The sequence below is a fragment of the Apium graveolens genome, chromosome 10 (assembly GCF_009905375.1).
Source record: "Apium graveolens cultivar Ventura chromosome 10, ASM990537v1, whole genome shotgun sequence".
NCBI classification, from domain to species: Eukaryota; Viridiplantae; Streptophyta; class Magnoliopsida; order Apiales; family Apiaceae; genus Apium; species Apium graveolens.
The window spans coordinates 95,956,235-95,976,856 of NC_133656.1; the positions used below are offsets into that span (position 1 = coordinate 95,956,235).

General features: G+C 35.3%; 1 protein-coding gene across 1 annotated transcript; it reads right to left on the reverse strand.

Moving 5' to 3' along the window:
• Nucleotides 1-11,360: 11,360 nt before the first annotated feature.
• On the reverse strand, nt 11,361-18,850 carry LOC141692460 (ABC transporter C family member 3-like). Its single transcript, XM_074497311.1, has 10 exons — nt 18,707-18,850; nt 16,302-18,154; nt 16,107-16,193; nt 15,386-16,009; nt 14,963-15,127; nt 13,237-13,528; nt 12,629-13,149; nt 12,481-12,544; nt 12,134-12,373; nt 11,361-12,007 (listed from the first exon to the last, which is right to left on the reverse strand). Exons 1-10 carry the CDS (start codon nt 18,720-18,722, stop codon nt 11,892-11,894), a joined length of 3,978 nt encoding a protein of 1,325 aa, XP_074353412.1. The 5' UTR covers nt 18,723-18,850; the 3' UTR covers nt 11,361-11,891.
• Nucleotides 18,851-20,622: the final 1,772 nt, after the last annotated feature.

The window sequence follows — 20,622 nt, forward strand, 5'->3', positions numbered from 1 at the left end:
AAATATGGATTTTACAAATAAAAGCAATCAGAAAATCATTTAAACATAAATAATTAATAAAATATTGATTTCTCAATTTTATAAAATCCTAAAAATAATTATTGTAATTATAAAACCATAAAAACAATTTTAGAGACATTCCAAATATCTATTCAAATAAATTTGCACTAAATCCACTTTGGAAAGTGAAAACAATTCAATACGACTCCAGAATTAATCACGCGGACAACCCGGTACACCATAAATCGCACATAGCTACTAATCAAACAACACATAGCGGTCAAAACCAATACACATATTTTATTTATTTAATAATTTCCATAGTTACATATTTAAATACTTTAAAAAAAACACGAGTCGTTATATCCTTCCCCCCTTAAAAAGATTTTGTCCTCAGAATCTGGTTTAACTAAATAAGTGAGGATATTTGTCAAGCATATCTGACTCTAGTTCCCAAGTAGACTCTTCTACTCGAGGGTTCAAACGTACTCACTATAGATACACATTTATTTCCAAGGACTCGCCTTTAACGATTAAGAATTTGGATCTATCACTATATGCAGAACAAACTTGGACAAGAGCCCACTGGCTCCTAATCAATCACTTGATTCGAATCAGATACTTATCGCCTTAAAATTGCCACGCAGAACACATTATATGTACACACTGGTGTGACGGCAACATCAATTCAAGAACAACTTTATATATATTTATCAATACCTTGAATGGTTTACTAAATTGAGGACTTAACTTGTCCTTTCTACTCAGACTTATCCAATCTCTTTCAAGACGAAACTTTTACTAACACTACTGGTCCTATTTCTATATTCATACTCTCTCTTGATACAACTCTGCCCTCTTTCTTTGTCTACTCCGAACTGCTTCAATCAATATCACTACGCCATTTGGTGTACTAAATCAATTTAGAATTTGACAACTTTCTTTCTCCCATATTATCTCAATAAAGTGGGGACCTATATTTGCGTCCACATAAGGCTTGGTAAAGTAGTATTCTAAAGCTGACATTGATGATAAATGATCATCCCAGTTTTCCTTACAACTCAACCTCTCAACATATCTTATTTTTTCCTGAATCGCTTCCTCACTTTGACCCTTCGTTTAAGGATAATAGGCGGTGCTCAATTTTAACTTAGTTTCCAAATATTTAAACATCTCCTATTCATTTTTATCAGTTAAGGCTGAAAAGTGATCTCATATATTCACTCATTATCATCTTTAGGTATTTGAACTTCATATTCCACTCTTTCCAATTCGTTTATTAACTCCTCGGTGGTCTTAATTACATCCAATCCTTTCTTTCTGCATAAGGCATCTGTTACCATATGGCTTTGTTTAAATAGTTGTTAATGAATTAATTCAGAATCTTTTGTTAATCCTCGGTCAAAATTTTATACTTGAAAACTCAACATATAATCGCTTTCCTTCTAATCTTTGGAGGAAAATCTTTGGGTATCCCACACAAACTTTCTTATTCCTTGAATAGCTGATGATGTTATCAATAAATACAATTTGCTTACCCAAGTACTCCTTATACACCATGTTCCTTAATTCCTTATAGACAACTGATACACTTGTTATTTTACATAATATCACTAAAGCTTGCAATGCTCATAACTCATTTTAATCGCAATCTCTGATATATCCTCAGGTCGGGCCTTAACTTAATTCTCGAGATATAATACACTTCTTGAATTAGATCTCATAAGTAATCAATTCTTTATAGGGGTCACTTCTTCTTATTCGTTGTTTTGGTTAAACTCCCGATAATCAGTACATACTCTCGTAATTTTATTCCTTTTCTCCCTCAACATCACTGGTACACTTTATGATTCGCTTCTTGTAAAACCACTCCTTGGTCTGCGTTATCCACTAGGCCTCCGATATTTCGCCTTAATTCTTTGACATGTCCAACACTTCCTAATCCATTTTGAAATTTCCTTCTTATACCTGGTTATCACTATTTTTTTTTAAATTTCCGTATATCTTGGCATTTTTTTTTCAATAAATTAAATACCTTATATGGTGAATTCCCTGTAGAATCTCATTTCTTTTTTTTTACTTGTAGCATCCAAGTGCTGGAAGAAAACGTGAGGATATCGTGATTGTTTTCCTGGGCGCATAAATTTCCTCTACTAACTGCTAACATCGCGATCCATTATCTTCTCTTGAAATCTCCTTATCCTTCCCATAACAACTTTGACTGAAAGGTCATACTATCCATCCTTACTCCTTTTGGATTATTAACTCTGACTTCCAATTATAACTTCTAAAATTCCATAGATAATTCTTCTGGTGTAGTCTCTATGTTCGTTCTCTCCCTTTTTTTATCGCTTGCCACTGCATTTACTTTTCCTCGTGAATACATATTTCAAACTCTTATGGTCCATATAGATCTTACACCTTTCTCCATACATATCATGTTTCCCAATCTTTCAAAGCGAATATTATTACTGCTAGTCCCAAATTATGGATATGATACTTTTGCTCATAAGGTTTCAGTTTTCTGGATGCATATACAATAACTTTATTGTGCTGCATCAACACACCTCATATTCCCTTATGAGAAGTATCACTATAAACTACCAAATATCCTTGATACTTTTAAAGTGATAAATCATGTGCTATAACCATTCTTTCATTTAAATCCGCAAAACTTTCTTCACCCTTCTCCATTTCATATAAACTTCTTGCTTTTCCTGGTTAGCTTCGTCAAAGGTATTACAACTTTCAAGAAATCTTGCACAAATTTTCAATAATAACCAGCCCATGGTAAAACTTCTTACTTTTGTTGGTGCTTTTGGTCTTTTTTCATTTATAGTAACTTTAATCCTTGTTGGATCCCCTTTTTGCCTTCTCCTCACTGACTATTTATGCTAAGAATTATGCTTCTTGCAATCAAAGCTTTCACCTTGTAAACTTTACATACAATTTTTCTCTTCTTCGACTTCCCAGTTATCATTAAATACCTTGCATGGTCCTCCGTTGACTTTAAGTAACACAACTACAGCTTATCCAGATATTCCTTAAAGATTCCGTCTATTAAGTTTAAATATTACCGGTATATTGGTTAATCCAAATGACATCACTAGAATTTTATAGCAGCAGTACTTAGTTCTGATAATTACCCTCGATATGTTCATAGGTTCAATCTCCAATTCGTAACACCCAAATCTTAAATCAATTTTAGAAAATACTTTGCTCCTTTCATCTGATCAAACAAGTCATTAGTTTGAAGTAACAGATACTTACTCTTGATAGTAAACTTGTTGAGCTTTCGCTAGTCGATGCATAATCTCATACTTACATCTTTCTTATTAACAATTAGTACTGGTGCACCTTATGGGGTACACTAGGTCTAATCGCTTCTTCTTCCAACATCTCTTGTATTTGATTTGCTAACTCCTTCATTTCAACTGGAGCTATTCTGTGCGGGGCCTTGGACACTGGCTTCATTTCAGGTGCTAAGTCAATCGCGAACTTAATTTCTCTATCTGGAGGAAATTTTGGTGATTCATCTGGAAACATAGCCTGAAACTCATTAATTACTATAAAATCTTCAAATTCTGTTTGCTCCTAACTTCTATTCATAATCACCAGAGTGCTTACATCTTGGTCACCGTAACCTTTTAACTTAAATCATCGCTAACAAATTCTTTACCTTCCTTTTTCCTCTAAACCTCATCATATTCTCATTTGGCGTCTTCAGAACTATATTTTTTTTCATTACAACGGTCTATCTGGGTATCACGCTTGAATAGTTAATCCATTTCTTAGAATAATGTCAAATCTTCTTACCTTAATTGAAATCGATTCTTCACAACTTATTGCCAGAAATCTCAATTCCATCATTGGTACTTACTTATTTATCAATTACACGTTCTTGATTTGCTAGCCATTTAGTCGTAATCTTATCAATCCAACAGGGTAGTTCATCTTATCAACAAAACCTTGAGAGATAAACAATCCAGTTGCTCTCACATCCTTTAATACTTTAACGCATAAGGTATTCACAATAATCATCCATGTCATCACGTCCGTATTCTGAATAACATATTTTACAGACAACTCGTAAACTCTCGTTCTTGGAGACGTATTCTTTATTGGAGTAGATTCCCTTGACTCCTAGTGCATCCCTGGCTAGGGCTAGTGATTTGCAATCCTCGCCATATGCCCTTGTTTCCTTTCCATGCATGAGAAGTAGATGGAACTTTGCCCGTTTGGTTCATAATACGTTGATTTTTATTTGAAAACTCTTGCAAAGAACGACAGTACGATGAAACAACTTGAAGGATTCACAATTTAATAAACTTAGAGTTGAATAGAAAGAAGAAGTAATGATTTGAATATGAACGAGACAACCACATTGGTACTTAAGATGGCCAGTCTTTCGTACCATATGGCATACAGCATATGATTAGGTGGCGTCCCACCCGACTCTTTGTCCTCCGACAAAGCGTCTCACCATAACACTGTTTGTCCCAATCAGAAAGCAAAACTTGAGGGAAAATTAAGTTTAAAAGGAATGCAATATCCTTCTTTTCGATATCATCACAAAGAGTTTATTAAGAAGTTCATACGTATTTAGGAATAAAAAAGGAATATACGCTGTAATATTGGAAACAAGAATGATACCATTGGTTACCATCCACATTTCACTTGTATTCATCTTTCGAGCTTGTTCGATCATATCTCAATTGTGTCATATAACAACTTTAGAAGGTACGCTGAAATGCCTTCTCAAATTAAGCATTATGGTAGATTCTTGCTTGTTAAGTCTTGTGTCTTTAACATCGCACCTACACGTATAATACTTTAACCATTCGATCATAATAGCGTTCCTACCAGATAACCTTGAGTTTCCTCTTTTTAATATAAAATAACCACGAATCATTCAACATAACAATCCTTTTGTTAATAATATTCTTCTTTTAGAAAAGTCTGGAAATCTTTCCAATCTTCTTCGATCATGCTCAGGCTTCTGTTAAGTCAATGAATTCTTTAAACTCTGATAGTCCTAGTAATTGGATGAATAGTTACTCCGTATGCTGATTCTGTTGTTGATCTTATCAAACAATATTTGCACCTTACTATTAGGAATAATCAACTTCTTCATAATTGCGGGTTACTTTGTTCTCCGAATTAACAATACTAAGTCTGAAACAAGCATCCTTCCAGGTAATCCAGGTCTTTTAACAAACAAGAAACTCAAGTAGTAACTTGACAACCAAGGTTTAAAACTTATTTGATTCAAAAAGGCTTTTAGAAATTTCGTTAAGAAAAATCTTTTTTGAAAACTGGTTTGAAAATTTTGAAAATCACACATCTGGTTGTCCTTACTATATGAGTTGGTTGTTGTCCTTCCTATAACAAGATACCAAGTTAAAGAAATGATCACACAAAGGTCCATTCACTTCCATTTATCTTCTCTCCTTCATTGGGTCTGTTACCTTACTTAATCGACGAAAACCTCAGCTGTCGTTGTATATCATCTTATTCGTAGCTTCATTTCAAAGCTTCCATACTGGTAGTACTCCCATCATCATCTTTGCAGTCATTAAGTGGAACAGGCTATCCAATAGTCAACAAGTCGGCTAATGTCACATCACCTATTACTATAAATATATTACATCGCTATAACATCATTATCTAATTTCAAGAAAGCTCCAGATCCATAATCTTCTTTAACTCTCTTTCAAAACTCATCTAATCCATTCCATAAACTAATCATGGGTGGCCTAGTCACTAATAACTTCTCTTAACCGGGTAGCAGCTATCCTCCAGAATACTTGAATCTTCTTTCTAAACTTCTTATCACCTTTATTTATATCTCAAGTACTCACCATTTACCGTAACTCTCGAATCCATCCTCGTAGGTACTATTGCTTCATAGGACAAGTTTTAAACTGGGGGTATAGAACAGGATGTAGGGTAAACTGAAGAGATACACTCACAACCAAATGTTCAGTAAAACAAGAATAAGCAGATAGAGGTTCCTAAGTAGGTAGTCTCGTATCAAGAGGTGGTAAAATAACGTAGAATAGCTTGAAGGGGTGAAGCCGTTATAGCATAAGGTAATACCAGTAATACTGATGGAAAAACAAGGTGCAAATCAAATCTGAGAGAAGATGACGATCCTCGAACGGAAAGCTCCAAACGATCAGATGATACAGGGAAATCAGGATCTTCCATTGCCGTTGTCTGGAAATCACGTCGCAGGTTAAGAATCCCGAATCACAACACGAACCGTGCCGGAGACCTACAATACAATCGCACTCAACCTCACAACGTTTTATCTTTCTATTTGCTATTCCTAATCCTAACCCCCTACCCAATCCCGACAATCTAGGCTTGTTTCAGTGACTTAAAACATATAGCTCTGATACCAACTTGTGGCGCCCTCCAAACTCGGGTCAGAAGTTTGGGGTCCACAATACATACACAATATATAAACCTGTACATGCAATATTATTTGCAATGACCCTGCTTTATATAATCACAGATCACAACAGGTTAAAGTATGAAAACAAGCCACAACCTTAACTTTTATTACAACGTACCAAATCCCAACTAATTTAACTTACAACTGATAATGAAATTATTCTTACAATCTTACTATCTCACTACCATATGAAGCTTATGCTAGCTCGATCCAACTCAAACTGGGATCCTAGCTCGCACTTTGGGCTGAGGAACTTCACTATCATCCATATTCTTTTTAACTGTAAAATATATAAAAAGATTCGCAAGAGTGAGCTAACTAGCTCAGCAAGTCACAATAACAATAACTGAGGTTAAACAATGATCAAATGAGATGATTTAGAGGAATCAAGTTTTTTGTTAAACAATTATTAGAATTGGATATTCATTTTAAGTTTTAAAAACCAAGGTTAGGCTGCTGATCAGTCATGCACTAACCCCGAGCAAGGCACACAACTCTGCTCTATAAACTGGATCCAAGGCACACATTGGCCTAATTCGACCACGAATCTGGACTGACCACGAATCTGGTCCACATAAAGAAAACTATCTAATTCTAAAGCAATTCAATATAATAAACAATATAATTCAATAAAACAAGATCATAATCAACAGTGATGAAACATTTGTATAAAGGAATGATGCATTTTGTGAGTATCACAAGGGTGTATCAAGGTATGTATAAGAAATGGCCTTTAGCCTATAGGAGAATCAGGTATTAAATGAACAATGATTTTACAAGGTTTAGTTCTTTGATTCCACAAGGTATGGTTGAATATAAAAGTTTCTGGATGTTCAAATAATTATGTTCCAGGGTTTGTTGTTTGGTGGTTATATATTTGGAGAGTAGTATCATATTTGTGTGGTTTAGTATCTGAAAATCAACAAGGGATGGTTTACAAAGAATAAGGCTTACGGCTCAAAGATCAATTGATGTGGCTCAGGTTCAAGGCTGAATGATTCAAAGTACTTACAATATAAAACAAAGCTATTTTGAATACTTAACAATATTTCACGAGAGAATTTAGAAACATTTGCATTATATCTCAAAAAAGGTTTAGAAGTACTTGTCTTACAGGGTTTTACAACTATTATTGATCAACTCTGAGCCGACTCTTCCGCTCAGGCTTTAGCTTTAACGTCCAACCACTAAATCACATTGGATTCGACTTCAATATTCAGGTTTTTTCTTCTGTTGAAACTCTACTGAGCTCGTCGACTGACCACTAGGTTATCTTTAGTCCAACGTCCACTTTTGATTTCCCGACTAGAACCTACATGGTCGAAATACTATATGTTAGACACCCAGTTATACTTGACTTATCCTCAATACCAATCTTACTCAAACGATAACCATCCCGACTTGTACTCATATATATTACTATAGTACATGCAACATACGGGATTCATATACTCAAATCTCGATTCAATATTCGCTTTCGGAGAACACATATACTTATCGTTTTAGGAAACAAATTGTCCGTTATATTTTACAGAATATTTATTTATAACTATATAACTATTTACATTCGACTGGTAGTCCTGTTATGTTACAGGGCACGTTCCCGAAAATCGGCCAGCGCTTCCTTTTTTATCGGACTACCTGTCGAATACAATCGACGTCAACCAACCACAATCAAAACCACCAGTTCAACCCAACAATCAATCAACCATTACAGTCACAATTCCAATCTCGAATAATAATATATAACTACTATTTCACTTCAAACTCATAAATAAAATTTGTACATTGATTATTTATTTATATTAAAATATTAGGACTCAGATAACGATCATCACGGTCCACCGTTGACTCGCAGGCTCATCGTCGACGGCGGCAAAATTTATTGGTACCCGATACTATTCGGGTTTCTGAATAAATTTTACCGATTAATTAATTTCCCGCACGAAAATTATTTTATTTCACAAAATCTAGTCAAATAATTTCCTGCAAAAGTAATAATAAAAATTCAGAATTAACTGAACCGAGTAACAAATAGCAACAACAGGATACCGTGCACGCGCCTCACGCGCCACCGAAACTCACCGGAAAACGGTGAGGGTGGCGACAGGCACCACAACAAACACAATATACACAGGGACCATATATATACAACAAACAGGAAGCCAGGCCGGGAAATCACCGGAAACAAGCTGGAAATCGAGGAATCAAGACGGCAACTGCAGCTAACCGGAAGAAACCAGGCGGAGGCGAACTGAACGCCGGAAAACAGGGCGGCAAATTGAAGTAACCGAAGGAACAAGGCGACTGGAAACAACGACACCCAAAGAGAGGGGAAACAGAGATGTGTCCCAAAATAAAAAAAATTGATAACTTATAATTTTTTTGCTGCCACCAATAATTGATACGTGTCCATTTCTTAATAAAATTAGGACACGTATCCTGATATTTCCTGAAACTAAATTTCTAACCCCTTTTTCCCAATTAAACGAACCGAGGTGTGCGAGGAATTACACCGAAAAATTCCTTAAATACTTTTAAAATTTATCAAAATAATTAAAAACTATTATAATAAAATTTCCATAATTTTCAAAGCATTTTTAAAACGCAACTCGTACCCGCATTTCACAACTAACGAACCGAGCTACACTTAAAATAAATTCAGAAAATCACGAAAATAATCTTATAATATTATAAATATCCGAAAGTAAATAAAAACGTAAATTTTCAAAATTTTAACACAATTTTTGAAATGCCACTTATACCCGCTTTTATCAATAAAATGAAACAACGCGCGAGTAAAATTAATCCCAAAAATTACCAAAATAATTTTAAAATTCTCGGAATATTCCAAACTTAAATAAATATGAGTTTCATAATTTTTGAAGAATTCTAGAATTTAATATGGATTTTACAAATAAAAGCAATCAGAAAATTATTTAAAGATAAATAATTAATAAAATATTGATTTCTCAATTTTATAAAATCCTAAAAATAATTATTGTAATTATAAAATCATAAAAACATTTTTAGAGACATTCCAAATATTTATTCAAATAAATTTGCACTAAATCCACTTTGGAAAGTGAAAACAATTCAATACGACTCCAGAATTAATCACGCAGACAACCCGGTACACCATAAATCACACATAGCTACTAATCAAACAACACATAGCGGTCAAAACCAATACACATATTTTATTTATTTAATAATTTCCATAGTTACATATTTAAATACTTCAAAAAAATACACGAGTCGTTATACCAGGTGCGTGAGCAACACGATTATGGCGAAGGCCTCTTCTAGTCTTGCGTCGCTCCACTGTGTTCAACCTTGAATCGAAACCGTTCAAAGCATCTCCCATACGATATAGTTGCTCCAACAAGTCAGCATTACTAATCAGCACATGCGGTTGACCTCCAACATCTGGAGTGAGGCGATCAGTCATGGGTAGAACGTAGGGTTCATGACGGTCATAACCATGATCAGATTCTTCTTAAGAGCTTCCATCATAAAAACTTCCATCATGTTATTCAGACATCTTTCCTCCTAGGTGCAAATCTTGATTAGCCCCTCCTTCTAGCGCCAATTTGTTGATGAAGGAATTTTGGAGCAACAAAGTCTGAGGTTCGTAGCCGGAGACAAGATCTGTGACGGTGATTCTTTGTCGGAAACGTGAATAGTAATCAGTGGTTTTGATGAACAGTGTTCATCGGAAAATATGAACAGTGTTTGGTGGTGGTGATTATTGGTGGCTGAGATTGCTTAGGGTTAGTGGTGGCTCCTTTGCGCTCTCGCTTCTGACCCTTGCAATTTGTCTACGTATCCCTATTTATAGGGAATCAAGCCAACGTAGTTCTTGGGGAACAAGAAACCTAATGGGCTTAGATTTCTTGTCCCGAGGCCTAGTAGAAAATCTACTGGAAACCGTCTTCTACTAGTTTTAGGAATGTCCGCAGATGAGGCCCAACCACAAAGGCCCAAAGCTCGTCCGCGGCTTCGAGACTTCACAGATAAGACATCTCCCTGGCCAAGGATAACCCTCCGCTACCAGCTATTTCTCTAATCCGTGGACGCAGTTATAGCCGTGGTTCACCCCAAATGTTGGACGCATCCTTGTCCCCCAATAAGGAGTCCCTACCAGATTACAGGACAAGTGATCCCAAACTTTTGGGTGCAAAGTGCATGATATTCCGAACTCCCCCAATGAGGACACTCGTTGACTACAAAGATAGAGCTCCCAAAGCACACACCAAAATTCACTCCACATCCCCAATGAGGACACTCATTGAATAAATGAGGAGGCCTTCCGTCCAGGCATACCCCTGGAGGTCTCTGACCACGGACACCGCCTTCCTGTAGATGCACTACCGAAAGGAGTTCTTCAACAGAGTACCTGCATCAGATAAGTTAGTAATAATAATCTATATCTTCCTTGAATCTTCCAAAGAACCCGTCCAAGTAACCTTGTCAAAACTTCCCTCTAACCATTCTTGAACTTAGGGCGCGCCCTAAGCTTTCCCAAGGAAAAAGAGTCAATTCTGTGATGAATCCTTTAATACCCTTCTTTCAATCAATAGGGCGCGCCTCCCTCATCCTAGTGAGGGTGCGCCCTCCATATCTAGGGGCAAATTTCCATCAATCGTTCATAATTCAGGGCGCGTCCTAAGCTTTTTATAGGACGCGCCCAGTTTCAAGGAAGGTCATATCTTCTGTTACGTACCTACATTTCGACTATTTGTACCTCCACGCGATTGCAGTGTGCAACATGGTGATATTTTTGTATCATTTGGGACAATATTTGCAGGAAAGAGTACAATTGTTAACAGTGTAAGATGGATAATGGTTGTAAGATGGCAAGTGAATGCAAACAATCTAAAGAAATATGCATTCACAATTCACAAAGTTTGTGTACTTTACATTTACTGTACAAATTGAAGTTGTAGAAATTTTAATCTTAAAATATCTCAGGATCTTCTTGTATACTCTGCTGTCAGCTGTGTGAATGAAGACAACTTGAAGCAACTTCATAGGAGAGTCGTATTCCTCCATGACCTTGCGAAAAGGTTCAGGAAATACCGTGAGTAAGAGATAAAGCTGATTTGATCCAAGAATTATTAGAACTCTATCTGTATCGTGTCTACCACTTCTCAGAAGCAAGACCAAATTTGTTTATCAAAGTAAATTTCTTACAAAAATTATTTGTAAATTAAATGTATCAATACATAAAATGGAGTTCCGCGGGGGAGGGTATGAAAATAAGGTAAAGTATTCTACTTGCTCAATGCTATCATTCAGGCACAAGAAGTATTCCACTGTCTTCCACGCTGCTATCATTCAAACAAACGTCATCGCCTTTTTGGTACAACGATATTACCTGCATTACATAATCGAAAATGTCTATCGAACTCTCATTTCCCTGAGTTGGTTAGTTGGGTGCAACTGAATTGGAGGACCTTGATGTATACTCTGCTACAAGCTCTGAGAATGAAGAAGACTTGTTCTGTAACAACCTTGAAGGGGAATCATATTCCTTTGCAAGGCCTGTCAAAGAATTAGTGAATACTATCAATAGCAGAGGAGACTAAGCTTCACCAATTAACTGTAAAAGTATAGGTGGTGAAAAAAATATAGTATCGTGCTTTGATTAGGCAGAGGAATTGATTTTACCATGACTAAGAAGCAAGACCATGTCGCTGTCAAGAACTGAAGTGATACGATGTGCAATGGTGACAAGGGTACAGTCAGAAAAGTGATGCCTGAGAGTTTGCTGAATGAGATTATCAGTGTTTGTGTCAACTGAAGCCGTTGCTTCATCAAGGATCAACACCTTAGTTTTCTTGAGTAGAACTCTCCCGAGGCAAATAAGTTGTCGCTGACCCATGCTCCAGTTCTCCCCATTCTCATGAACTGTGTTCATTATAATTAAAAAGCAGGGATTCACGTCAATGTAGTATTAAAAGAATCATTCACTTAAATCGAGGCCGAAGTGTATATGGCAAGAAATATAGACAAACCATTAGAATCCAAATCTCTATCCATCTTCCTGACTTCGTCTCCAAGTTGACATTTTTCTAAAGTCTAAAAGTACATAGTGCAACATTTGGGTTAGCATGCGTTAAATCATTCAATAATATAAGGAAGGAAAAAACAGACAGACATTACATCCCATATTTGTGCATCTGTGCACTGCTCGAGCGGGTCTAAATTGCTTCGTATAGTTCCTTCAAACATGGTTGGATCCTGAGGAATAATACTGAGCCTTGACCTCAAGTCTTGGAGTCCAATGGATGATATATCAATGCCATCAATGATAATACAACCAGCTGTAGGTTCAACTACCCGGAAAAGTGCTTGTATTAGAGTTGATTTGCCACTTCCTGTTCTTCCAACAATACCAATTTTCATCCCTGCCGGAAAAGTGCATGTGACGCCATGTAGAATAAGGGGTAAATGTGGAGCATAGCGAACATGCAAATTACGAATATCAATTTCTCCTCTTAATGGCCAAGAACTATGTGGCCTGTTTTCTTGTATGATAAGAGGAGCTTCACTAGGAATGGTCATGTATTGAAGAATTCTCTCTACTGATATCATTTTGGTTTCCAAATGGCATAAACACCATATTACTCCCGATAGATTACCATTTAAGGTGAGTCCATATGTCACAGCCAACCCTGCAATTGCTGTACATGAACATAAAACATATAATTTAGAATTACAACTACACAGGAAAATAAATAAATGATGAAGATACAGTACAAAATGCGTACCAGGATTTATGCTATCTTTAAAGTACATTGAGAAAACCAAAAGGAAGGTAAATGTAACACATGAGAATGCATCCAACCGCATCAATAGCCATTTCATTGCAGCAGCAACTTGGAACTCAGGACGAGAATACGCATCCACTATTTTCATATATGTTGACTGAAATCTTGAATATTGATCAAAACTCCTGATAGTTGTTATTCCCGAAATAGTTTCGGAAAAATATTGGATAACCGGAGCTTCGCATACCCGACTTAATCGTGATAATTCTCTTGAAGCAGGCATATAATATTGCTGCAAATGATGGATGGTTAACATTTTAGATATTTTCTGGAACAGTGTTTGTATCAATATAGGTTTGGAGCTAACTAAGACTTGGCACCTGATTTATTAGTAATGTTCAAATACGCAAGAGACTAGTTTGAGAGTCAGTCACTGCTCAAAGATATTTTCTCCAACATGGTAGCTATAAAGGTTAATATTAATTAATACAATGATGATTAAACATAATAGTAATGTAGAATGAAGTGCTAATCACCTAATTTGATGCTATATTTCCAGATATGGCACAAAAATAGAGCTAAAACATCAGAAATACATACATTTGCAGTCACATTCATTTGAACAACCACATAAAAAAAACAAACTTTTCTGCATTTCATCTGATGCTAAGAGGGAACTTGCTTCTTATATTTTTGGACTGCCTGTGAACTAACTTCCTGCAACATTTTCTTATAGAAAAAAACCACAGAAACCCAATCTTACTGCAAGGAGTTTTAGGGTGTCTATGAATAATTTACATTTGAGATAATAATGCGGGTATTCTGATATTATGCACTCATAAGACGTTAAAACAGTTTTCAAAGAACTGCCTATGTTGGCCTGTAGCTATAAATTCGAGCCCGCTTGGAAAATCATTTATACAGTTGTACTTTCATTCTTAGGAAAAGGATTTACTTGTCAGCAGATTCTCCTAGCCACTGGTGAGCTTAGTTTTTGCGAACCTCATTAAACATGGTCGTTCTGGTGAACCCTACCTAGGCGTCCTGAAAGGTGGTCTGCTCATAGTCATTTAATAAAATGAACAGATTCAAGTCCTGTCAAATACGCAGACTTGCTATAGCTAGAGTTGGATGTTTTTAGCAGGGTTTTTTCATCCCATATTTGTCCCTCTTCTAGAACATTGTACAGAAAATGGGAGCAAGAGGTTTCTGTTTACAAATACATGCAGAATGGGGATTTGTCATGTTCTCTATACAGAAGAGTAAAGGCAGCCAACTATGATCCTTGGAATGGATCCCAAGATTGGGGATAGCTAAACTTATTTTCGACATGAATTTACCACTCTTGTTTACATGTATCTAAGGGCTTACTTAGTTGCCCAATTTCCCTTCATTAAAATCCTAACTTTTATGTTGCATTACGAATGTCAAATGCTGATCCATTTATCTATAGGGGTCTACTTTTGGAACTTTGCATATCATCAGAGTAGTTTTACTTGTTTAAGTAATGTTATTGTATCTTGATTCGATGGAAGTTACAGCTCAATTATTTTAACTATATCTAAGTGTCAGGGAACATCCTCCTTAACAGTTGACAGAATCTCATTTTTTGTTTGTTTCTTCTTTTTATCGTACTATAGGCTTACAAAGTTGTAATGAAATTGCTGTAGCTAAATTTGTCAATTTTATAAATAGGATCATGTCCTTTAATGTTAAGAGTATTAACCTGATACCAGATGGAGGTGAAAATCAAGGGGATAAATATGATCAAAACTTCCCAAGCAGCTGTAGACATCATAGCAATAGTTCCCACAAGTTGGATTGTGAAGGAAATAAGATTCTCAAGTAGGGTAGGAATCCGAGTTTCCAGGGCACTCTGATCAGTTGAACACTATACGGAAGGAGATTGATCGAACTAGTTAGTACAGTATATAAGAATGATACAAGTACACTACTCATCAACTAAAACAAGCATGGGAAGATAAGCTGCAGATGGAAGCAAAGATACTTCTTTATTTCTAGTCATTTCGAGTACAAAAGCTAAGAAATTACATTCCTCCTGTACTATATACCAGACCAGAGACCTCACAATCTTATCCAAATCTTTAACAAGCTCAGGCTATAAATAAGTAGAGGAAAAAACACTTACCCGGCCAAGAATTCTTCCAGCAGGTGTAGCATCAAAAAAGGACATAGGAGCATAGAAGATAGTCTCAAGCATTTCTTTAAAAAGTATGGTTGAAGTTTTATAGCCTGTGGCTACAACAAGCGAGTTTACAACAAGGGTGCAGACACATATACCAAAAGCCAAGGATGCATAAACGGTCACTAGTGTAGTTCCACTAACAACAGGCTTTACATCCTTTAAAGATGGAGTTGCCCATGCCAGCCAGTAATTACTCCCTATTTGAAGAATTTGTGAGATGATTGAGGCCAGAATCACAAGAATCACCAAAGCTCCTCCATATGTAGTTGTAATATATTTCCAGTAGACTGGAAACGCGACTCTACCACTCTCTCTTTCTTCTTCTTTTACAAGCTGAGCTGCATGTGCTGAACCAGCAGCTTCCCCCTCATCATCTACTTTTACGTTTACTTTTTTATTACTGACGATAATCTTTGTATTGTCTACAGAAACTGGTGACACCCTGTTGTTATCAAGTGTAGATGGAAGAGCTGCACTTTGTGCACCTACAAGTTGTTTAAAATCGGAATCTGGAACGAGAATGTCATCATATTTTCCAACTTGTACAGTTCTTCCATTTTTCATGACCTTATAAGAAATTCAAGGTAGAAATAAGATATCACGTAGTATGGGGATTTTGTGATCCCAAACTTAAATTATATATTGGTTTAATTACTGAACTCACCACAATTATGTCAGCGGTGTTCAAGAACTCAACTTGATGAGTAACATAAATAACAGTTTTCTCTTTCAAAAGACCAAGCAACACTTCCTGTTTTCCAAAAACTAAAAAAATCAGAGAGTGCTGCTTTGAAAAAAATAATTTAGTAATCTTTCTAACTGTATGCATGTATTAAGAGAAAACGATATAAAAACTTACCTTGAAAATATAAGAACCGGTATGTGCATCCAAAGCACTAAAAGGATCATCAAATAGATAGATATCCACATCATGATAGAGAGCGCGAGCAATTTGTATTCTTTGCTTCTGTCCTCCACTTAAATTGATACCTTTCTCACCGATAACAGTTTGATCACCAAATGATAGGATCTCCAAATCCTTCTGAAGACAACATGCTTCGAGTACTTGATCATATCTTTGTTGATCCATATCCTTCCCAAACAGTATGTTTTCTTGAACCGTACCACTCTGTATCCAAGGTGACTGAGCAACATAAGCTTTTGTCCCGCAAAACTTGACTTTCCCTGAGATACTAGGCATTTCACCCAGAATGCAAGATAGTAAGCTCGACTTACCTGAACCAACTGTACCACAGATGCCGACCTTCATACCAGGAGATGCTGTGAAGTTTATGTCTTTTAATGTTGCTGTAGTGCTAGACAAACTATTATCCCAAGTAAAATTCCCATTAATTATCTCAACTGCAGCATCAGAACTACCAATTGGCAGTTTCTCTGAACCATTATCTTGGAGCTCATCGAGGGAAAGAAAAGAAGCAATTCTCCCAAGGGAAACCTTGGCTTGGACTAGCAAGGATAATGTATCTGGGAGGAGGAAGATTGGTTCTCGAAGAACCCGAAAGGTAGCTAGTGCAGACAAAATTTGCCCCGTTTCAAGAGGGATTCCCATATATATGCAAGAACTGAAAGTGAACAAAGCTACTAAAGTCGGACCTATCCCATATAGAAATTCTATCACTACTGAACTATATAAATATTTCTTCAACCATTGCATCTCGACTTTTCTACGTTGAAAAATCTTAGACAAAAAAATCATTTCCCATCCTTGAAACCTAAGAACTCTCATATTCCTTAAAGTCTCGATAGTCAACTTCATCCTATTATCCTTGGAATCCATTAGTTTCTTTTGAAACTTCTCCTGCCATGTCATAAATAGAGAGTTCACTCCCATAAAAAACAGTGTTAGAACAAAAGCACCAACAGAAGCAAGAAGTCCCAACTTCTTGTACAAAATTAGCAAAGCTAAACCAATTTGGAAAAAGATTAACCATGAATCATGCATGTACACAATGAAACCTTGCACTGTCTCCACGTCAACAGCCACAGCATTGATAAGTTCTCCACTGCCGCCACTACCCTGGTCGTCTTGCAACTGCGATGACCACGAGGGAAGGGTCAAACTCTTATTGTAGAGCATTACAGTTGTCACTCCTCTAAGCCTAATTCCAATTTGTTGCATCTTAAAAATCCAATGTCTCCGTACAAAAACCTCCAGAAAAGCTGCGGTACAAAAAGTCAAAGCAAGAATATATCCCTGATTTTCGAATGCTTCTACTCCATTAAGGCATTGAACAAAGCTATCGATAAGATAAGGAGCAACATAACGAGCTAGTGTGTAAATTATTGCCAGAAGAGCTGTCCATATAATTTCCTTCCAAGCCAACAGAAAATAAGCCTTAGCAAGTCCAAGCTGAGTAGTGAAAACTTTGTTTCTACTACTAATACCACCAACATTTCCATTATTATTAACTTGTGATGATGCCCCAAGTAGCCTAGTTTGGAATAACGGAAATGCCCCAAAAACACTATTAGAAGGGCCTAGTTGAGGGACATCCTCAAGGTCTAAGGTCTTTTTCTCTACTGCTAATGCAAATAAAGGATTTAACCAAGAGAAACAGAGAGTCTGGATAAGACCAGCACTTTCGTAAGGAGTCAAAGTATCACACCCTCTGACCTTATCTTTACTATTATCATGGTCCAAAAGTGGTACTTCAAGATTCGGGACATGTTGATTCACAATTTTTAAGGATCCTACAGAACAGAACAGAGACAAGCCCAGTAAACATATAAGAAACTGTGAAGTACTAATCAGAAACTATTAAGTTTCATAAAAAAAATTATATATCAGTCTATGTGTAGAAGAATCAACAAACACTATAATTTACAGAAAAGAGACAACCAGACACTAATAATCTAAAATGTGTATTCAATAACTTTCTTACTATCCAATACTCATACAATAAAATCAAAAACAAAATCTAAAGATTATTAAAATTCAACACATTCATAAACATGGAAGTACAGGGATATAAAGATATATTTGCATGCATGCATGCATAGACAGGGGATTTACAAAAAGTTTTTGATACTATCACCATTTTCAGTTTAAAATCACTATATATTTTAGTTTAAGCTTCTGATAATCATCAAAAATTAGCCAAAATTAATTTTAGACCGGATTATTTTATGATCATAGTTCTGTCACTAGGCAGAGATGCAACTGAATCAAGATAAAAAGACTGCCGCTATGCATTGATGTTTATGAATCGAGATATAAAGACAGACGATGATGATTGTACATACCTGATCGATTCACCATGGAATGCAGAGTGAGTTTGAATGCAGAGTGAGTTTGAATGACTATTCCAAGACGCTTTATTTGAATGACTTTTTGTTGTAGAATATTCCAAGACGCTTAATGAGTCTTTGAATGAACCAAGCAGGAGAGTGTCGTATGTAACTTGTCCATTCAGTGAAAACAAACCAAAATACCTCTTTTTAGAGATACTTTTCCCCAAAATATCCGTGATATAAAATAAGGTATCAAAAATAGTCATCAGATACTCCGCGGAGTATTATGATAATACGCCAGTGAAGTATCAGGATACTGCTTTTTATTAGTGGAGTATCATGGCTGATACTTTTCTGTTATTGAAATATCAGTCTCAATACTCCTTTTCCCGTGGAGTACCATACTCGATACTTCATCGTCATTGGAGTATCATGTATTTTTTTTGAAATTTAAATATTTATTTAATACTTTTATTATTAATCATGTATCATATTTTATAATTTTTAATATTTTATGGTTTAATAATTCATCATCTGTGATTTAAAAATATTTAAAAAATGAATCAAAGTAAAATCGATTTAAGGTTTCGGGCGCCCTAAACCCTAAAGCCTAAATAAAGTGTAAATTTTAATTTTAAAATTTTAGATGATATTTTACTGACAAAGAAGTATCCGGACCGATACTCCACTGGCAAATGAGTATCATCCTGATACTCTTATGCTGCTATACTCCTATGCTGCTGGAGTATCAAACTGTTACTTCACTGAAAATGGAGTATCTGATGGGTATTTTGGGTATTTTAAAATTTTGGTGGATATTTTGAGCAATATCTCTTTAAATATGGTTATTTAGGACTTTTACCCCCATTTAAGCATGAACGTGAAAATTTAAAGTATATTGCACTTTGTAATCCATAACTTTGGTTAAAAAATAATTAAGTACTTATATTTAAGTTGGTGATAGTTCGAAATCCAAACATCACAATTAGTTTCAATTTACAAGCCTCCATCAATTTTAAAATCTTTACCGTTAAATATAAATGATATTTAATTTTAAAGTCTAGATCTTAATTTTAAAATTTTAGATGATATTTTACTAACAAAGAAGTATCCGGACCGATACTCCCTGATACTCCACTGTCAAATGAGTATCATCCTGATACTGCTATGCTGCTGGAGTATCAAACTGTTACTGCACTGAAAATAGAGTATCTGATGGGTATTTTGGGCAGTTTAAAATTTTGGTGGGTATTTTGAGTAATATCTCTTTAAATATGGTTATTTAGGACTTTTACCCCATTAAAGCATGAACGTGAAAATTTAAAGTATATTGCACCTTGTAATCCATAACTTTGGTTAAAAATAATTAACTACTTAAGTTGGTGACAGTTCGAAATCCAAACATCAAAATTAGTTTCAATTTACAATCCTCCGTCAATTTTAAAATCTTTACCATTAAAAAGTATAAGGGCATTTCAGTAACTATATAATATAAGTTTCAATTTTACCAAAAAACATATATAATAATTCGATTTCATAATTTAAAAAATTATATTTTTATTTATAAAAAAATTACTTGCATGAATTTGATTTATTAAATAAAGGTCGATTTAATTTGAATTTTTTTAAACTAATATTATGCAAATGAAAGTTCACACTTAATTATTCGGAAAATATATATTACAATTTTATAAGATTAAAATTATTATATTTATTTATTTTAAGTTAAAATAGATGAAAATATTAAAATTTGAATTACAAAATATTTTAGGCAGTTAAATCAATTTTTTTACTGTTTTTGATAAAAATCAAAAGTTATATTATACGATTACTCAGATGCCCTTGTACTAAAATTCAAATTTAACTGTAATGACATGAATTTTGACGAAAGGGTTGCAAAGTAAAACCGATTTCTAAATATAAGGGGG